The sequence below is a fragment of the Ochotona curzoniae genome, unplaced genomic scaffold (genome assembly GCF_017591425.1).
Source record: "Ochotona curzoniae isolate NIBS_2020 unplaced genomic scaffold, NIBS_Ocur_1.0 contig_883, whole genome shotgun sequence".
NCBI classification, from domain to species: domain Eukaryota; kingdom Metazoa; phylum Chordata; class Mammalia; order Lagomorpha; family Ochotonidae; genus Ochotona; species Ochotona curzoniae.
In genome coordinates, this window is record NW_024466599.1 from 50,462,602 (window position 1) to 50,481,680 (window position 19,079).

The window sequence follows — 19,079 nt, forward strand, 5'->3', positions numbered from 1 at the left end:
ATTGACTAGTGAAGGGAATTGGGTACTTAGTGGTCATCTTCTTTATGTTACCAGTTCTTATTTCTAGGGTTCATATGGATCATCAGGAAGCCATGGAGTGGGGTGGATGAGCAACATTCAAGCATAGTTTCACACTATACACCCCACAAATGTCTTTTTCTGATACCCAGTTCTGATTCCAATTCAGCAGCCTTTTTAGATGATATTTTCAAGCCTTTTTAGATGATATTTTCAAGCTTAATTATTTTACATCCTTTATAGTTTACTTCTACATGGAGGAGGATTTTAACGAGGTGGGTAGAATAACCCATCTGTAGATGCCAGTTTTCTTTCCTGGCCAAAAGGACCTGTAGATCAAGGGCTGTGGAGGGAGGTTATGACCAGGCTTGCCAGGGCCAGCCTGGACAGCAGGCGCCAGTGCTGTGACATCACTGGGACTCAGCCAGCTCTGACAGTAGGATGGTAACACTGGGCCAGTTGTATCATGGGAGGTGCAACACTGTCAATTCTAGATATGGATCTTCTTATCTACAACGCTTCTGCCAAAAGAACTACTACAGAATGCTTCAATTGCCATTATGGTATTCTCCCCAGAGTTGCTTCTAACTTAGGATCCTGCTCCATAGCAAAGGGAAGTGTGGAGTGTGGAGTGAACCCCTGCTCCTGGGATTAGCTGGTGAGGACTTTAGCTGCTAGACCACTGTGCTGGGCCCTGCCTGTAATCTTGATAGTATAACCTGTCACGACTTTTCCTGTTCGAATTTTCTAATACCAAATTCAGAACCTGCACGGCTGAGCAAGAGCCGTAGGCTTTTCCAGGACACCCCGTGTCCTTGCTCCTGCTGTGTTGCAGGGGTCATGACCGAGGGACCCCCTGCTCGTTCACACCCCGGGGGAGCAGCAGATGTACCTGGGTCCCTGCCGCCCACGTAGGAGCCCTGGACTGTAGTCCTGGTCCAGCCCAGGTCCTGGCAGCTGGTGGTGGATGGCATGTCTGTCTCTCAAGTCAATAAGTAAAATTACAACAAAACACTTTCAAACCATGGCCCCAGGCTGAGATAGGCGTGTGTGAGCAAGTATTAGCATCAGAACTGAACGAACACACACACACACACACACACACACACACACTCACTCACTCACTCACTCACTCACTCACTCACGAGACTTCCAATGCCTGACCCCGCCCCCTCGGATAAGACGACCCCGCCCACATGACGTCCAAGCATGACCCCGCCCCGGCCAAGATGACCCCGCCCACACCCGGCCCGCCCCAGCCCCGCCCACAGGTCCTAACGCGAGGACCCCATTCAGGCTGTCCGCGCAGCGCCGGATTCTGCCCAGGTTGTGTCACGCCCGGGCCGACCTTCTCCCACCAACGCCCGCGCCGAGGGCCGTAGCAATTGAGCCGCAGGCGGGAGCCTCCCGTCGGCCGAGGAGCAGCCGCGGTAGCCGGTGGACAAGGCTTCCCCGAGCGGAGGTTGGAGGGCTCGACCGGGCTCCAGCATGGCGGCCGCGGTGCTGGCCGCGCGCTGCCTGCCGGCTCTGTGCGGCGTGCCGGCGGGTGAGAGCCGGGGTGCGGGAGACGCGGGTTCGGGGCTGGCCTGGGGCGCGGAGGGGGTAGTGGCTTCTCAGACCGAGCCTCCGTCCCGCCGAGTGTGCTGTGTGACCTCCCTCTCTGGGCTGCGCGTCCCCTGGTCTCTTAAGTGGACGGTAGACCGGTTTACCAGGTTTTCTCCTGGACTGGCGAGGGTCCCACACAGGAACCCTTGGTCCAGCGCATCCTTCCCGGCCACCCACAGCGTCCAGGGCAGGGTGGCCCTGCTGGGGTCGTGCAGCCCGGGCAAGGGCAGTCTGTGCGGAACTGGGACCTCTAGGACCCGCCTGGTGATGGTCGGTGCCTTCCCTGGACCCCGCCTGTGGAGGTGTTACATCCAATCATCTCCCCTGAAAACCGAAAATTTCCTTCCCGGCAGCTCTGTGGCTGCAGGCCTGCTTGGACATTGCATTGCTGAGGTTGTGGCCAGCACGTCTGCCTTCTCAAGCCCCTCCAGCCGGGTTCCTGTAACCAGGGGGCACCTGCTGTATGGCCGCTACGGTCTGCCTATGCCCCCTCTTCACGTGCTTGATGCCTTGAGTTGTGAAAAGACGTTCTTGTTATTCCCGCTTTCAGAAGAGGGAAATGGGGGCACGGGGGCTGAGATCCCACTGGAGATGAAACCGACAACACTTGCAGGTTTTGCACGCAACACCACTTGGCATCAGAGCTTGTCTAATTTTTTTTTTTTGGAGTACTGTTATTGAGGTATAATTTGCATTTGCCCAGTTAAAGTGTTCATTTCAATGATTTTTAAAAAAAAGATTTATTTTTATTGGAAAGGCAGGTTTCCCAGAGAGAAGGAGAGACAGGAAGAAAGATCTTCCATCCACTGGTTCACTCCCCAGCTGGCTGCAACGGCCGGAGCTGAGCTGATCTGAAGCCAGGAGCTTCTTCTGGGTCTCCCACGTGTGTGTAGGGTCCCAAGGCTCTGAGCCATCCTCGACTGCTTTCCCAGGCCACAGGCAGGGAGCTGGATGGGAAGTGGAGCAGCTGGAATACGAACTCATGCCTGTATGGGATCTCTGATGTGCTAGGAGAGGATTTAGCCACTGAGTCATCATGTTGACCATTGTTTTTTTAAATAAGTATTTTTAAAGAACTGTGCACAAGTTCAGAACATTTTCATAACCCTCTCAGCTCCGTGTTGCCACCAGCTCTGGGCAGTCATTAATCTGTTGTCCATGCATAGTCGGCTTGTTCTGGACACATTAGGTGAATGAAATCATGAGGCTCTCCCTTGTGGCTGACTTGGCTGTCATTGTGACATTGCAAGTTTCCGCTGGGCTGCAGTGATGTGTATTGGTGCTTCATCACTTTTCATGAGCAGGTGCTGTCTGGTTAACAGGAACACACCTTCTTTCTACCCATTCTGCAGTTGTTGGACATCTGGATTGTGTCCACTTTTTGGCGATTGTGCCTACTATTTGTAAAAGCTTTTCTGTGTGGTGTTTTTGTATATACGTGTTTTCTTGTGTATACGTCTAGGAATGGAGTTGTTGGATCAGCTGGTAACTTCGTGTTACCTTCTTAAAAAAAAAAAAGATTTTGTGTATTTGCAAGGCAGAGCTAGAGAGGGGGAATGAACTGGAGATCTTCCGCCTGCTGTTTCACTCCCCAGATGGCCAGAAGTGCCAGCGCTGGCCGAGACTGCAGCCAGGAGCCAGCACTTTCCTCTGCGCCTCCTAAGTGAGTTCAGGGGCCCAAACAGCTTGGGCTATGTCCCACTGTTTTCCCAGGGGCAATAGAGGGAACTGGATGGGAAGTGGAACAGCCGGATTACGAACCAGCACCCACATGGGATCCCAGCGCTTGCAAGGCAAGGCTTTAGCTACTAGGCTATTGTGTTGGGCCCAAGAGTTATTTGTATTTTCTGGATCGGAGTCCTTACTGTCCTTACCAGAGACATGATTTGCAAGGGTTTCATCAGCAAGGAGCAAGGGATGGTGCAGGATCAGGAAGCCATGCCCAAAAGGTGGCATTTCAGACAAGCGTGGTAGAACTGACTGCTTTGGGCAAGGCTTATGGAGAGAGTGGAGAGGGACGGGTGGCTGGAGCGGATACTCAGGGCTGTGGGACTATTGCAGGCCATACAGGTCCTTGGGAGCCCAAGAGTGAGATCTCAGGGCTGTGAAGTGAGGTGCCTGTTCGTGTAGGAAGGTGGCCAGTTCAATGGGGGGAGACTGCAAGCAGGAGGAAGACCTGTTAGGAGCCTGTTGGTGCCCTGTGACTGAAGAGAGAGCGTGGCACAGGGATCCCAGAGGAGAGGGTGCAGCTGACAGGTCGGCCAGTGTTTGAGGAATGGGCTGTAGGGCTTGGTAACTGGCAGGATGTGGGGTGAACGGAGAAGGTGTGTGATGCCAGCTACCTGGCAAGTGGTCTTAGAACCCAGCAGTGACTCACCTGTATTTGGTCCTTTATTCTGTAGACATTAATCTTATGTGTTACTGTTTAAAATGTTCCTTCCCCAGCCTCAGTGTGTAGAAATGTGTATTTACAATGTTTTCTTTGAAACTTACAGGTCTTTCATGGTCCAGACAGCTTTCTCTCCACACCTTCCCAGCAGCTTCTGTTCTGACGTTGAAGACTTCACTCAGCAGTGGTGAGGCTCCTGGGTCTAACTGCCATTTCCATGGTTTTCTAAGTGAATGACTCACACTGTTTGTAATGAAAAATCCTGGAGTCCCCAGAGTGTTTTTCCAATATTTTGTGATAGCAGAGTTAAAGAGTGGCGGAGTGCGGTTGAGGGGTTTGTTTTAAAGACTTACTTATTTTTATTTGAAAGAGTTACAGAGAAAGAGGTCTTCCATCTGCTGGTCCACTCCCGAAGGTCTGCAACAGCTACAGCTGGCCCAGTCCAAAGTCAGAAGCCAGAAGCTTCTTTGGGTCTCCCACATGGCTGCAGGGGCCCAAGGACTTGAGCCATCTCCTCTGCTGTTTTCTCATGCCATTAAACACAGAGCTAGATCAGAAGTGGCAGTGCATATCACTTTAGAACAGAGGCACAAAGAACCACTCCCTGCTTCTGCTTTGGCTGTTTCTCTGCTATAGGAAAAGCTATCCCAGGGCCCAGTGCGGTGACCTAGTGGCTAAAGTTCTTGCCTTGTACGTGCCGGGATCCCATATGGGCACTGGTTCTAATCCTGGTAGCCCCATTTCCCATCCAGCTCCCTGTTTGTCACCTGGGAAAACAGTTGAGGACGGCCCAAAGCCTTGGGACCCTGCGCCTGTATGGGAGACCTAGAAGAAGCTCCTGGCTCCTGGCTTTGGATTGGCTCAGCTCCAGCTGTTGTGATCGCTTGGGGAGTGAATCATTGGATGGAATATCTTCTTCTCTGTCTCTCCTCCTCTCTATATTATCTGACTTTACAATAAAAATAAGTAAATCTTAAAAATAAATAAACTATTTAAGGATTTATATATTTTTACTGGAAAAGCAGATTTACAGAAACAGAGATTTTCCATCTGCTGGTTCACTGTCCAGATGGCTCCAATGGCCGAAGCTGAGCCAATTCAAAGCTAGGAACCAGGAGCTTCTTCTGGGTTTCCTCTGCTGCTTTCCTGGGCTGTAAGCAGGGAGCTGGATGGGAAGTGGAGTGCTGGGACATGAACTGATGCCCATATGAGATGCTGGTGCTTATATGTATAGGATTAGCCAGTTGAGCCACCACGCTTGCCTCACTTTTTATTTAGTGATTTCTTCGGTGAGCCCATAGGTTTATGTGTCTTCTGAGGTCTGCTGCCATGTATCTGAGTAATTCCTCTGGATTTGTGGTTGGTGTTTCAATCCCACCCGTTAACTAGTCTTCTGTTCTTGGGCAGGTCCCTCACTGTGGACCTGTGCTTCACTGTTCTGAAGTGAAAGGTGGGATTAAATGGTCTTCAGAGATGCAAGAGACCATTCCTCTATTTTCAATATCCATATGCAGCGGAGCTTTTTGGATAGCTTATTGGAGCCATTCAGTATTGCTTCCCCCCTGAAGTTCCCCCAGATTGTCCCTGGCTCACCATTGATCCTGTCTGGCGTTGGGCCCGCTGTGGTAAGGAGCAGCTGTTACTGGCTTCTCTGTGACCTTGCTTAGCCTTGAGAAAAACCATGGTGGCAAAGTTAGCTTTTCCCTCCAGGGCCGGTCCTCAGCTCCATCACTTCCCTGCAGCCTTGGGCTGCCTAGCGACACTCAGAGCTGGGGCGTGTGCTGTTCTTGCTGGACTGCTCCTCTGTCCATCCTCCCCGACTCCGCCTCCCAGGACACTGCTGCCCATGGCATCAGTCCAGTGACTGTGGCCAGCACCGGGCTGTTTTAGGATTTTTTAAATCATATGCAGATGGTGAGAATTCCAAAAAATAGAAAAACACGAGCCCCTCATACCAACCTCAACTGTGTTTTTCTTCCCTATAGGCAGTCGTTATTATCAGTTGCTTGTATATACTCCTGGTGTTAGTCTGGAAAATACTCTCACACCTCTCGCCTTGGTTTTTGAACATAGAAGTTAGGTAACTCCAGTCACTGTTCTGCACTTTGCTGCATCTTGCTCTTCTAACCATCACGCCCAGGTCTTCCCACCTTCGCACGCTGCCTAGGTGCAAACTGCAGAGGGCGCTGTTGGCTCAGAGCAGCCCTTGCTGAGTTTGGGGTGGATAGTGCAATGCAGAGACCCTGAGATGGATGCGCCTGCTTCCTTTAGACAGCTCTGCTATGTGGATGAACTATAACTTCTCCAGGATGGACACTCTTGGACCAGTCAAAGGTTGTTTTTAGAGTGTCCTCAAAAAGATGGTTCTTCTAAGGTCAGGATTTTAGTGACTTGATTTGCCTGGAGATGATGACTTGGTGCTGGTAGTTTATCTGTGGCTCAGGAGTGTCTAAGTCAACGGTTATGTTCCCCTGCCCACAGCCCCTGCATCGTCATGGGGACGCCGAGACAGCCGTTGGGATGCCAGCCTGAGCCATGCGCTGCAGACACAGTGCTGGGTTTCTCCTCCCTGCAGCCTGCCGGGCCAGCAGCACAGACCCTACAGTTTCTTCACTAAGCGTATGTATTATGGCCATAGTCGTCCCACTTCATGAAGCAGGAAAAGAAAAGGTGTTTTTGTCTCTTGATTTTTTTTTTTCTGCTTACATGAGTCGGTACTGTTGTGGTAAGTTTGTGATGTGCTATTGAGGATGTGCCTTCGTGTGCTGCCAGCTGTGCTTCGAGGAAGAGGGCTTTACTTGAATGCCCTCATGGGGGCCCAGTCCCTACTGATCTAGACTAACACGCAGAAGGCAGCCCATGCACTGTGTTTAGTTGTGCCTGACTGAGTTGAGCAGACAGGCCATCTGATTTGGGGTGAATTCGCCATTTAGTATTAGACAGAAAAAAAGAAGTTAGGATTATAAAGACAGTTCTTGATCCTTTTAGAATATTCAGTAACTACGGGGGTGCGGGGTGGACAAAAAAGCAGCACACCGCCTTAATCTTTCCAGATGCAGAAATACTGGGTCTGCTGTGTGACATGCAGCAGTGTGCCCTGGACTTCTCTGTGTCCTGCTCCGAGCAGCACTGTGACTCGAGGTGTAACCGACAGATCACTGTAACTGGGAAGTCTTCTAGTAAGGAGATCACTTTACAGCAGAGCAGAAAGGAGGACCTGGAGGTAGGGAGCTTAGCAGTGTTTTTTTTTTTTTTTAAATGAGTCTTAGTTGCACATGTGGATTTAGGATTGATGAGGAGACAGAGTTGGAGCCCTGAGTCATTTCCCTAGGTGCTCATGGCCTCAGTTTTTTCCTAAGAGTTGACTTTGTATATTAAATTGCCTGCATCTGATTTATAGACTTTGAGATTTTTTTTGAATAGTCATCAACCTATTCTAAAAACACCTTTTTGTATATTTTAAAAGTTATCAATTTATTTTTATTTAAAAGGCAGAGTGGAACTGGATCTTTCATCTTCTGGTTCATTTCCCAAACACCAGCAACAGCTAGGACTAGGTCAACCTGAAGCCAGGAGCTAGGAAGTCCACAGGTTTCCCAGGCACATGAGCTGGGAATTGGGTTGGAACTGGCGCAACTAGGATTTGAACCAGCGCTGCAGGATGGCATGCCAGCATCACGAGCAGTGGCTTAATGAGCTTTACCACAATACCAGTCTCAATTCCTTTTTAGCATTAGTGAGTAATTTACTTATTCTAAGTGAAGGAAAACGCTGTAATTGGTCGATCTCTTAGTAATTCCATTACAAGTGAATGTTCACATTTTTGGTAAAATTTATATGGGCCATTATCTAAGCAATAAAACAGCGAATTCTCCCAGTAGTTCAGTTTGAGGTTGGTGTTTTTGTCTTTAGCTGTGATCTTGTTGTGTGAGTTGATTTTGACTGAAGGTGGAACTTTACCCTTTGTTTTGATCAGAAATGCACACAGCAGTGGGGACTGTGGAATCACACTTTTTCTCAACCTCACTATCAAGATTGGTTGTAATGTGGAAGTATAGTTTGAAAACGGCATACCTTATAGACACAAAGTACTGAAAAATGTTATAAATCCAAAGCATGTTTCCATTTGAAGTTACCTACCTAAGGATCAAAGTAAGATGTTTCAAGATGCAAGCAGGTAGCTTTTAAGCTCTAAGTGTGAAGGGAGAATGGAGACATGTGTTTGTCTTCCAGAAGTGTTGAGTAGTTCAGGTGAACAGAGTCTCCTGTAGGTATCTAAAGAGTTTTTACTGGAACAGCATTTGTGAGGCTCTGATTATTCAATAAGTTGGTAATGGAATAGAGCCCGTGAGTATGAAATCCACATGCACAGTGTGAAAGGCTGCAAGTCCTTAAGAAGGCAGAATTTAAATCCGATCAATAATGCTACACCAAGAAAAATTTCAGTAATGGTCAAAAGTAAAGAATTTAAATATCTTACAGGTTCAAAGGCAAAGTACTGATGGAATTTGTGGATGATAGGAATTCGCAGATGGGGTTAAGCTGGCCGTGCCACAGTCCACATGCCGTATTAAAGACGAGTATCATCTGAGAAATGCACACACACATCCAAATGTCAACTATCAGATCCCTGGTACTCATTCTAGTACTCAGTAGACTCTGACTAGAGTTCAAGGTGATTTGATCGTCTTAGCTAAGAGCAAATGGTTGTTTCAGACAGAGCAGAGCACGCAGCCTCAGTCCTTGCACTATCTGGGATCAGCCGGGCATGTTGCTGTGCATTTGGGCTTAGCTGTATTTAGGAAGGTTAGTTAATGATTATCTTGATGGAGGTGAAAGGACAGGGAATACACTGTACCATGACTGATAGCCTGTCAGAGAAGCAGATCTACTGGTAAGACAGTATAATGAGCTGTTTTGCATCCCTTGTGGGGTGGGTAGTGATGGGGTTTTCTCCCCTTGGGCATCCCAAGTGGAAGCACAGGATTCAGACAAAGGGCTATCCTGTTTCGCTTTCCTTGCCTCAGTGATGGGCATGAAGTTGGCCTCTTCTGGCTTTTCATGCTCAGCAGGTGATCATAGATGGTTGCTTGAGGCCTGCAGTTTTTAAAATCCTGTTTCATTCCAGTGACAGCAGATGAGCTCTGGAAAGGCGCGTTGGCAGAGACTGGCGCAGGAGCAAGAAAAGGCAGAGGCAAAAGAACCAAGAAGAAGAAAAGAAAGGATCTGAACAGGGGCCAGATCATCGGGGAAGGTGAGTCCTCTCTGGGGTACGGGGCGACTGGATGTCCTGTTTCTGCCACGTGTGATTTGGGGGTGTTTTACCAGTTTCTCATGAAGAGTTCATGAGTTGGGCTCGGTGGCCTGTGTACTGCCTTGGGATTCTGGGGAGAAGTCCCACAGATGGAGTCTTTTGGTTATTTGCTCAGCAAGCATGACATAGCCCTGTGGCGTTGCCTGGGATGCTTCCTGCTTTCCGAGAGCAGCAACCATTCCCTTTTTTGCTGGAGAGCTAGATTGCTTGGGTTTTTGGCTTTTATAAGTAATGTTTCCGTGATCATTCTGTCCAGCACACATGTGCCTTGTATACTTACGTGTGAGTGTCTCTCTAGGTAATACTATGAAATAGAATGACTAGTTCACATAGTAGTTATGTTTATAATTTGGGTAGTGCTAAGAGACGTTGATCAGATCTCACTGATATTCATTATCTTTGTGTGATGCTGTGCCTGACATTTTAACATTAAAGATTCTACAGATTCTTACTTGTGCATCTTGTTAAATCCTCAGGGCGTTCTGGTTTCCTCTGGCCTGGTCTGAATGTCCCTCTTATGAGAAATGGGGCAGTGCAGACCATTGGGCAAAGAAGCAAGGAAGAGCAGGCGAAGGTCGAGGCCGACATGCTCCAGCAGAGGGAAGAGTGGGACCGGAGGAGGAAGATGAAGGTTACGCGGGAGCGGGGCTGGAGCGGCAACACCTGGGGAGGCGTCAGTCTTGGGCCCCCTGACCCTGGTCCCAATGGAGGTAACAGAGTTCTGGTTTTCCTTGCCTCTGTGTGAGAGAGAGCATTTGTAGTTCATAATTTCCTTGGAATGATTTTATTTATGTGTCTATTTAGATTACCTTTTTCCAAAAGGTGATTTGTGCGTCTTTGAAATAACGTCTCGTGGTGTTATCTCCGCTGCATCTTGCAGAATGCTAGAGGCGCAGAGCCTCCCAGGAGATAGCAAGGCCCTGGGTTCCCAGAGGCTTCATCACGTGGCCTCTCAGAGCCAGAAATGTGACGGACATCATGGCTCTATAGCAGCTGCCAATGGGACAGCTTCGCAACAGTGGGCCGCAGGGGTCCCCGTGGAACCCCAGGCCTGGGCAACACCATTCTCAGTCTCGGAAGTCAGCCAAGCAGTCATTGGGCCCCATCAAGGTCTGCATGAAACTCAGGACTGACGAGCCTTAAGCCATGTGAGCAAACAAGAGCTTTCCTCCCCTGAGTATGGAAAGAAGTGGAAATCATCTGAAAATCTCTCTCTTACCAGTGGGTAGAAGAAATATGCACCAGGGCACCAGCTTGGCTGCCTTCTGGGGAAGTTTGGCTTCAAGAAGGGAGAGGCAGGGGCAGAAAGATCAAGGTGAACTTGCTTGGAGTACAGCAGATGTTTCCGTCAGAAGCGGAAGCTGTGAGAGGGGGAGAAGAGAACCCATGTGCCAGGTCCCTAGTGAGGGCCTCAATCCAGTGTCTAGCTGTGTGAGTTCACAGAAGGCAGGGCAGAGCCTCACCTGAGCCATGTGGCTGCTGAGTGGCATCTGAGGAAGCTCTGGAGTCACCTGCTAAGAGTGAGGGCATCGATGATGAGCATAGCTGCCAGAATCCTCTCAGATGTGGGGGTGGGAAAGCTGGCCGTGGCTTCAGAGCCACTCCCTGGGGAAGGTGCTGGGGAGAGCTTGGAGCAGGCATTGACCCTGAGTGGATGCTGGCTGAAGTTGACCGATGCATGCAGAAGCTTTCAGTTCTGCTGTTGAGCTGTAATCCTCTACAATAAAGAGCTCTAAAAAAAATGTAATAGGACACAGAGCGCGAAGTAGCTGCTGTGGTGAGCAGGGAGGACTTGGCTGACTGGGAGGCTGTGGATCTGTGACAGCCCGAGTGTGTGCTGCACTTTGCCCTCTGTGCAGGTGCCCCAGCGGGCCAGGGGTGACCAGGTGGCCGTGTGGACTCAGGGTTGGAGAAAGAAAGGCATGAGTAAGCTGAGAAGGTTCGCAGATTCTGATGAGGTCCTGGCTGAGTGGGAAAGGTTACAAGACCCACCCAGGGGCAGGGACCTTGGGGTGCTGGGAGCTGGGAGACTGTTGTCTTGGCACCCCACGAATGTGAGTGCTGAAGCGGCAGGAGGGTGTGGCTGCATTCAGGGAGGTTGGCAACTGAGTTCATGAATTTGCTGCTGGAGCAGTCTGAGTAATGGTGGGGCCCAGGGCATGGCCCCCAAGGTTGTGAGATCCTCACCCCAAAGTGTGGACGGTGTCTCTTGGAGAACACCTTCGTCTGTAGGTGGGACAGACACCGTCATCTTTGTGCTTGTTTCCTCTCCTTGCAGAAACGTACGAGGATTTTGATACGCGCATCCTGGAGGTAGGCATGCTGAGGTTGACAGCGGCTTAAGGCTTTGGAGGGGCGGGGGTGGGCTTGGGGCAGCCCCCGGGAAAAGCCTTTGGTGCACAGCTGTCTTGGAGCTGACTTCTGCTAGGGAATAATGGAACTTTAATTGTAGTTACTGATATTGATTGTCCTAACTGCTGTCCTTTTAAAATTTAAAAAAAAAAGAAAAGATCTATTTATTTGAAAGGCAAAGTGACAAAGAGAAGGAGGGGTGAGAGGGCCAGAGACAGAGGGAAACAGACACCTGTCCGCTGATTCACTTTGAAATGGCTGCAATGACCGGAGCTGGTTAGGCTAAAGCCAGGGGCTCAGAACACCGTCTGCATTTCCCACATGTGTGCAGGGGCCCAAACACTCGGGCCATCATCCACTGCTTTCCCAGGCCCTTTAGCAGGGAGTCGGATGAGAAGTGGAGCAGCCAGGACTCAAACTCGCACTTGCACGCTGGCCCCAACTGCTGCCCTTCCCGGGAGGAACTGGGGATAATGCTTGTTTCTGTCTTCCTAAAGCTGAAGTAGCGTTAACAGTCTGTCCTTGGTGTTATCGACCACATGTATATAGGGAGCAGCCGCAGGAAGCTGAGCAATACCATGAATGATCAGTTCTTGAGGGCAGTGCTCTCGGGGCTGCCCGCAGACCTTGGCACAGCAGTGCAGCCCAGGCAGCTTCAGTCTTTGCAGGACATTGTCTGAAATAGTCAACTTCCTCTTGAGCCGGTGCTGCTTGCTTCTTAAACACTGCTAACTGTTTTGCGGGATGATTATTGAGTTTGTGGCCCGCCTTGCCTCATCCATATCATTGCATGGTAGAAATGAGATCTGTGTCATTTTGTGTCTTGGTCATCCCAGCTGTTAGCTTTTGCAAGTCTGTCCTTTTAAAGAATCCTGATGCATGTGAATGATCTCCTATCCGATTGTCCGTGGCAGTGGTCTCAGGCCCCCTTTGCCTTTAACTCCCCTTAAAGGGGCCACCAAGAGTGGAGAGCTGCCTGCTGCATGAGCGGCGCTGCTGGTGGCCTGCCATCCCAGCTCTGCCTCACATGCAGGCCTGGACTCCGAGATGGCCCGCAGCTCAGCAGCAGCGGCAACCACCACGTCTCCTGTTCTGCAGTTCCAGTCCTGTGCGATCGTTTCCATAAACTGCACTTCATGTTTTAACATCTCTGATTCTGGACAGTGTCTTATCAGTAATAAATAATGTTCAAGGTTAACCAGCAGCTGTGTTGTTTCTTGTATATACTCATTAAGATTAAGTTCAATCAGCAGTTAAGGGCTATTCATTAAGATAACTCTGTTGTGTAGTTTCAAATTCCTGTTGGGATAAAGTCAGCTAAACATTCCCAGAACCCTGTGGAACTGGGAGGGAAAGTCTTTTCCGTTTGTTCCCCAAGAAGCAGTCTGAGGGAGGCTTCCTTTTGGAGACATTTTACTTGAACTGACAGAATTGGGGGAAAATGTGCCAAGTCATCGTGTGGGGGTGATGAGTGTGTAGTGAGACAGGGAGAGAGTAAATCAGACAGGTCGCTCCAGGTGCCTACCTCGGAATTTTCCTAAGGTGTGATGGTAGAGGGGCGTTTTGTCTTCCAGGTGAGGAATGTTTTCAATATGACAGCCAAAGAGGGCAGGAAGAGGTCCGTCCGGGTGCTGGTGGCAGTGGGCAACGGGAACGGAGCAGCAGGTGAGAGGGCGTGGTGGCATATGGCCCGCTGGTGGAGGACGGGACAGGCTGTGCGGGGTCCCTGGGTTTAAAGCCTTAGCGGTTTAACCTGTGGTAAGCTGGGAAATCCCTTAGAAAAGAAAGGATCAGTCTTCCTATGTCTTAATTGTTCCCCTGGAGGCGTCAGATGCTTTCTTTTCTTTCAGAGACAGACGTGGACTCAGCGATAGCTCCCATCCCCTAACTGACTGCTCGCATGCCTGCAGCACCTGGGCTGGAGCCAGAGCTGGGACACAGTCCACACTGCCTCCCGGGGTCTGCTGGAGCTGGGAATCTGACCCAGGCACCCCAGTGTAGGATCAGGCATAGAACCAGTTTTTTAACCACTCCAGGCTTAGGGAACCCTTTGTTCTAATGGCCATTTGGAGATTTATAATACTATTCACAGACCATACAAAAGTATCTACTAAAAATTAGCATGCTATAGTTTCATTGAATTTTGAGTCCTGTATGCAGGTGTCAGATCAAGTGATTTTGCAGTCCTTACACAAACTGTAGACTGGATGCTCCCCACCCCTGCACCAGGCCAAATTCCTTCCCCAACATCAGATGTCTTTTTTTTTTTAAAAGATTTATTCATTTTTATTACAAAGTCAGATATACAGAGAGGAGGAGAGACAGAGAGGAAGATCTTCCATCTGTTGATTCACTCCCCAAGCCAGGAGCCCAGAGTCTCTTCTGGGTATTCCATGCGGGTACAGGGTCCCAAGGCTTTGGGCTAAAATTGAGCATATTGAGTGTAAAGATTTATAAGAGGTAATGGCAATGTTATGTGTGTAACCTTGGATTTCATAAATTATTCAGTGTCATATTTCAGGAGTGCCACATGACAGATAAGCAAGTATTGTGCCCTTACTGGTTCTGGATGACCATTCTTTTGGTAGGCAGTAGAGAGATGAAGTGCTGTGAAATAGTGGAGGAGCCAAAACTTGGCATGTGATAAAATGTGTATGATGTGAAATCTGTCTCCCTTTTCATGTTTTTGTGCTTTGTCTTGAAGGTTTTGCTGTTGGGAAAGCCACTGAACGAATAGATGCCTTCAGAAAAGTATGTGCACTTTTTTCTTTGTTGTCACTCAAAAAAAGATCTATAAGCTCTGTGCTAGACACCATGGGAACTGTAAAGTAATACGTAATTTGTCCCATGAAGCGTGCTGGCAAAGGTTATTATCTCATAAAAAAAAAAACAAACATTTCAGAAATACTTATGTTTTTTACATCATTTTTGAAATCAGATTTGTGGTTGCTTACTAAATCTATAAGATAGTTGTCTAAGTTAATACCACATGCTCATGGTACTAAGGATTGTTCATTTTTTAAGGTTTGATGGTGATACTATATTTACTTTTTAAAAGTAACTCCTTTTGAAAGTATACATTGACATTTTTGCACAGGCAAAATATGTTTTGTAAAAAATACTTTGAAATATCTGCGACATCGTCAATTTCAACAAGAGATTTAAACAACCTTTTTCCTTCTTTCAGGCAAAGAATAAAGCAATTCACTATTTACACTACATAGAACGATACGAAGACCATACAAGTGAGTGGGTAGTCTTTTAAACTCTGCTGAAGTGTGTGTGGCAGTCTAGCTCCGTGGGTACCTTTGTGTTTTCTTAGAAATCTCTAACAGGGAAACAAACCGGAGCATTAAGTGAGTGAGGGGGAACGTGCCCTTCACCCTTGGCTGCTGTGTGCTGGCTGTCTAGGCGCGTGTGGTGCCCTTGTTCCTGTTCACACAGGCACCGAGGCCCCACACTGAGTCCCTGTGTTTGTGCTTTTGCCCTGCAGTATTCCATGACATTTCTTTAAGATTTAAGAGGACGCATATCAGGATGAAGAAGCAACCCAGAGGTAACTATGAACAGAATCCATTACCTGTAGCAGCAGGTAAAGTGGAGAGGTTCACAACAGCCCTATCCTCTCCTGTGTTTTCGCTCATCCTGAAAGCACCAGAATGAAGAGGCCCAGGTTAGGGTTGAGCATGGCCAGGGCCTTGGGGAGATAGGAGATAGCCACGCTGCACAAAGTGCCTGGAGCACCAGCAGGCCTCATGATGGCTCTGGTGGGGAAGAGCACAGTGTGAATGGGAGAGAGCTGAGGACCCGTTCTTTGTCAAGCATTCTCTGAGCTGTTGGATGTCCCTTTTCTTACAGCTTGCTGCCCTTACCTGAGGCCTGCAGAAGTGGCCCCTCTGTGTCTGGTAGACAAAAAGACAGGATTTAGGGTCATGAGGCTGTGACCTTCATATCCAGCAGGCTCTGGATGTAGGATTCTTAAATGTTCTGATTTGCATTGACCCAAAGTTCTGTGGTTAAAAAGTGACTTCAGGTAACCTCAGGTTATATAGAAATTTTGTTCCGTTTAAATCCATGTCCTCTTGGAAGTATGGGAAGTTGTCAAGGGTCACGCCAGGGAGAAGTGGTCAAGCTGGAAGGTGAACCACTTTCCCACAACCCAGAGCTGAAGGCCGACGGGGTCCAGTGGCTGTGGTCTCACTTGGCCTTCTCTTTCCTAGGTTACGGCCTCCACTGCCACAGGGCCATCATCACTATCTGCCGGCTCATCGGGATCAAGGACATGTACGCCAAGGTCTCTGGGTCTGTCAACATGCTCAACCTCACCCGGGGCCTCTTCCACGCGCTCTCCCACCAGGTAACCCTGTCCCAGCATCTGAAACAGAAGTTCTGCTAGTTTCTATACAGTTGGAGTCAGGTGGCAGAAAAGGTCAATATGTTAGAAGCTTTTGCTGTGTCTTTAAAAGTCTTTTCTAATCTGGAGATACTTTCGTTTTTTTCCTTGCAGCTTCCTAAATTGGAAAATGGGGTTGTTTGTCCTAAGGTTTCCCAGCATGGTGCTGCCTGTGGCATCCCCAATGTTCCCATTTCCCTGTCTTTCCTGCCTGAGGGCCTCTGTGGTCACAGCACAGCACATGTTGAGGGAGTTTGGAAGATGAGGGAGGCGCAGGCCTTTCCTGCGTGCCTGTGTTGCGGAGGGTGGGAAGCGGAGATGGGGCTGCAGTGCTTGATGGCAGGTGAGCCACGTGATGCGGCCGTTGCCTAGCATCAGCTGAAGTGACAGAGAAATTTCTGCATTTCACCTTGCCCAGGAAACACACCAACAGCTGGCCGATAAGAAGGGCCTGCACGTTGTGGAGTTTCGTGAGGAATGTGGCCCTCTGCCCATCGTGGTGGCCTCCCCGCAGGGCCCCTTGAGGAAGGACCCCGAGCCGGAGGATGAGGTTCCTGACACCAAACTGGACTGGAAAGAAGTGAAGGCCGCACAGGGCATGCAGCGCTCTGTATGGTCCAATGTAAAGAGAGCTGCCACCTAGCCTTCCTCTGGCCTCCAACAGCGTACATCAGAGCATCCAGCGCCAAGCAGAAATTCAGCCTTTCACCACTCTGGAGTGGTTTGCTTTCGTTTTTGTTTTCATTATTTGAAGAGAGTCCAGCCTTGACTCCTTCATTTAAAAATAAATAATTTTGGGCACATGGCCCGTGATAGATAAGGAAGGAGCTCCTTTTATTCCTTGGGTGATAGTTTGCTAGAAAAAGTCAGTTACCAAAGAAGTGTTCTGTCTTGCTAAGTTGCCCTGCTCCTTATGTATCTAACAAAGATGAAGACAGCGTACTTGAGAGGACAAAGTACAGTGATCCTTACAAGATGCGAACCAGAAGTCATCTCTCCCGAGTATTTGGCGGGTGCTCACGGCTCCAGGATGAGTGAGCTGCCTGAGTGGAGGGCAGGCAGTGGGACCTGAGTTCACAGGAGAGGCTTGGGGCAGAGTGTCTGCATGTTTCCATCCTGTGCTCCAGTTGCGCGCTCCACTGGATGTATCTGTGGAGGACCCCCCACAACAGGACTGCAGGCACAGCATGGGAGCCAAAACTAGTGTCTGTGTTTCCCACAGCGGACAGCATGATCCTGATGACACTGACACAGTACCAAGAAAAGTGTTAGCCTAGTGCTGGAGAAATGAGCCCTGTCGCTCAAGTTCCAAGTCACCAAAGCTTATACGCAAGTGTTCCGGTGACTCTGGAACAAGGATCGAGAACATGGGAATACAAAAGCTAGCTAACACCCAAGATGGTGTTTACAGCAGCTGACGTGATAAGCCGCCAGGTTTGCAGGAAGCATGAGTAATGTGGGGATGACCAATCAAAACTGACCCAGGAAGGACACACTGACATGAGTACAAAGGATAGTCAAGTGAGTTACCATGTGTTTGAAAACAAGCCTAAGAAGCACCTGTTAAGGTGAAGACTACCATATCCAAGCTGAAGACATGGTAATCATTTGAGGGAGGACTCAGGCATTGGAGACCTGTGGGACAACTACAAGGGCCACATCTTGTGTGATTGAAATTCCTACAAAAACAGGTGTGATACAGTCTGTAAGAAGTAATGGCTACAGTTTTTTCCCAGACTGAGAAAATTATGTGGTCCAATGTAAAGTGCAGTGAACTATATATATATTTTTTAAACCAAGGCTGAAGAGGACATCTTAAAAGCAAGAGAAGGGAAGACAAGGTGTAGAGGAACTAAGATAACGGCAAATTTCCTGTTAGAAACAATCCCAGCCAGAAGATAGTGGCCCAGGGGCTGACCTGATGGCATAGCTGGTTGAACTGCCACCTGCAATGCCAGCATCCCATATGGCACTGCTTCAAGTCTCAGCTGTTCCACCTCTGATCCTGTCTCCACAGGGGAGACCCTGATGAAGCTCCTGGCTTCAGTGTGCCCAGTCTGGCTGCTATGGGCCACTTGGGCAACGAGCCAGCAGATGAATGAGCTCTCCCTCTTCCCCATGCTCGCTCTCTTTGTGACTCAGCCTTTTAAACAGTAGCCAGGGCCTGGCACGATAGCCTAGCAGCTTAAGTCCTTGCCTTGCATGTGCTGGGATACCACATGGGCACTGGTTCATGTCCCGGCTGCCCCACTTCTCATTCAGCTCCCTGTGGTTGGCCTGGGAAAGCAGTCAAGGATGGCCCAAAGCCTTGGAACCTTGCACCCGTGTGGGAGACCTGGAAGAAGCTCCAGGCTCCTGGCTTCGTATTGGCTCCCACTGTTGCAGCCACTTGGGCAGTGACATCAGACAGAGGATCTTCTCGGTCTTTCCTCCTTCTGTGTATCTAACTTTCCAGTAAAAATAAATGTTAAGAGGAAAAAAGAAGACCGTGCCAACATGCTTCACTGCCAGTAGTCCTCCCTTATCCAAGGGATAGTCCCTCCTCCAGGGACGCCTGTACAATAAAGTTCAATTTACAAATTAGGCACAGTCAAGAGATTAACAACAGTGTTAAAGCAACTAGAACTATACTGTTGGAAATGCTAGTGACAACTTGTTCATTCAGTTGTTCATTTCTGAAATGCTTCATGAAATACTTTTGGACTACCAATGAGAGTGGGTAACTGAAAACCAGAAAACAAAACCATGGATAAAGGAATAACTATTGCTGTGGAAGAAAAGAATTGCCGCGTTAAAATTCTTTGCATATCAAAAATAACTTTCAAAAATGAATACAAAATGGAGAATTTTGCAGACATACAATCTGAAAGCATCAGCCAGCAGATTTACAATACAAGGATTGTTAGAAGAAAATTTCCAAGCCGAGGAAAGCAGATGGAAAGGCAGACATGCACGAAGGAATGAAGAACGCTGGCAACAGTAACCAGGTCATTACCACTACAGACATA

General features: G+C 48.8%; 1 protein-coding gene across 1 annotated transcript; it reads left to right on the forward strand.

The window, feature by feature from the left end:
• The first annotated feature begins 1,328 nt into the window (after positions 1 to 1,328).
• Positions 1,329 to 16,870, forward strand: MRPS5 (mitochondrial ribosomal protein S5). Its single transcript, XM_040993514.1, has 12 exons — positions 1,329 to 1,564; positions 4,119 to 4,199; positions 6,494 to 6,631; positions 9,141 to 9,266; positions 9,803 to 10,036; positions 11,605 to 11,639; positions 13,253 to 13,343; positions 14,383 to 14,429; positions 14,866 to 14,923; positions 15,172 to 15,234; positions 15,899 to 16,035; positions 16,490 to 16,870. The coding sequence occupies exons 1-12, from the start codon at positions 1,507 to 1,509 to the stop codon at positions 16,712 to 16,714; spliced, it is 1,293 nt and encodes a 430-aa protein (XP_040849448.1). The 5' UTR covers positions 1,329 to 1,506; the 3' UTR covers positions 16,715 to 16,870.
• The last annotated feature ends 2,209 nt before the right edge of the window (positions 16,871 to 19,079 follow it).

Bases quoted from the DNA above. Each gene is read 5' to 3' on its own strand.
- MRPS5 (XM_040993514.1), top strand. From the start codon at position 1,507: ATGGCGGCCGCGGTGCTGGCCGCGCGCTGCCTGCCGGCTCTGTGCGGC. The intron at 13,344-14,382 runs GTGAGAGGGCGT...TTTGTCTTGAAG, and splicing joins CAACGGGAACGGAGCAGCAG to GTTTTGCTGTTGGGAAAGCC. The intron at 16,036-16,489 runs GTAACCCTGTCC...CACCTTGCCCAG, and splicing joins TCCACGCGCTCTCCCACCAG to GAAACACACCAACAGCTGGC.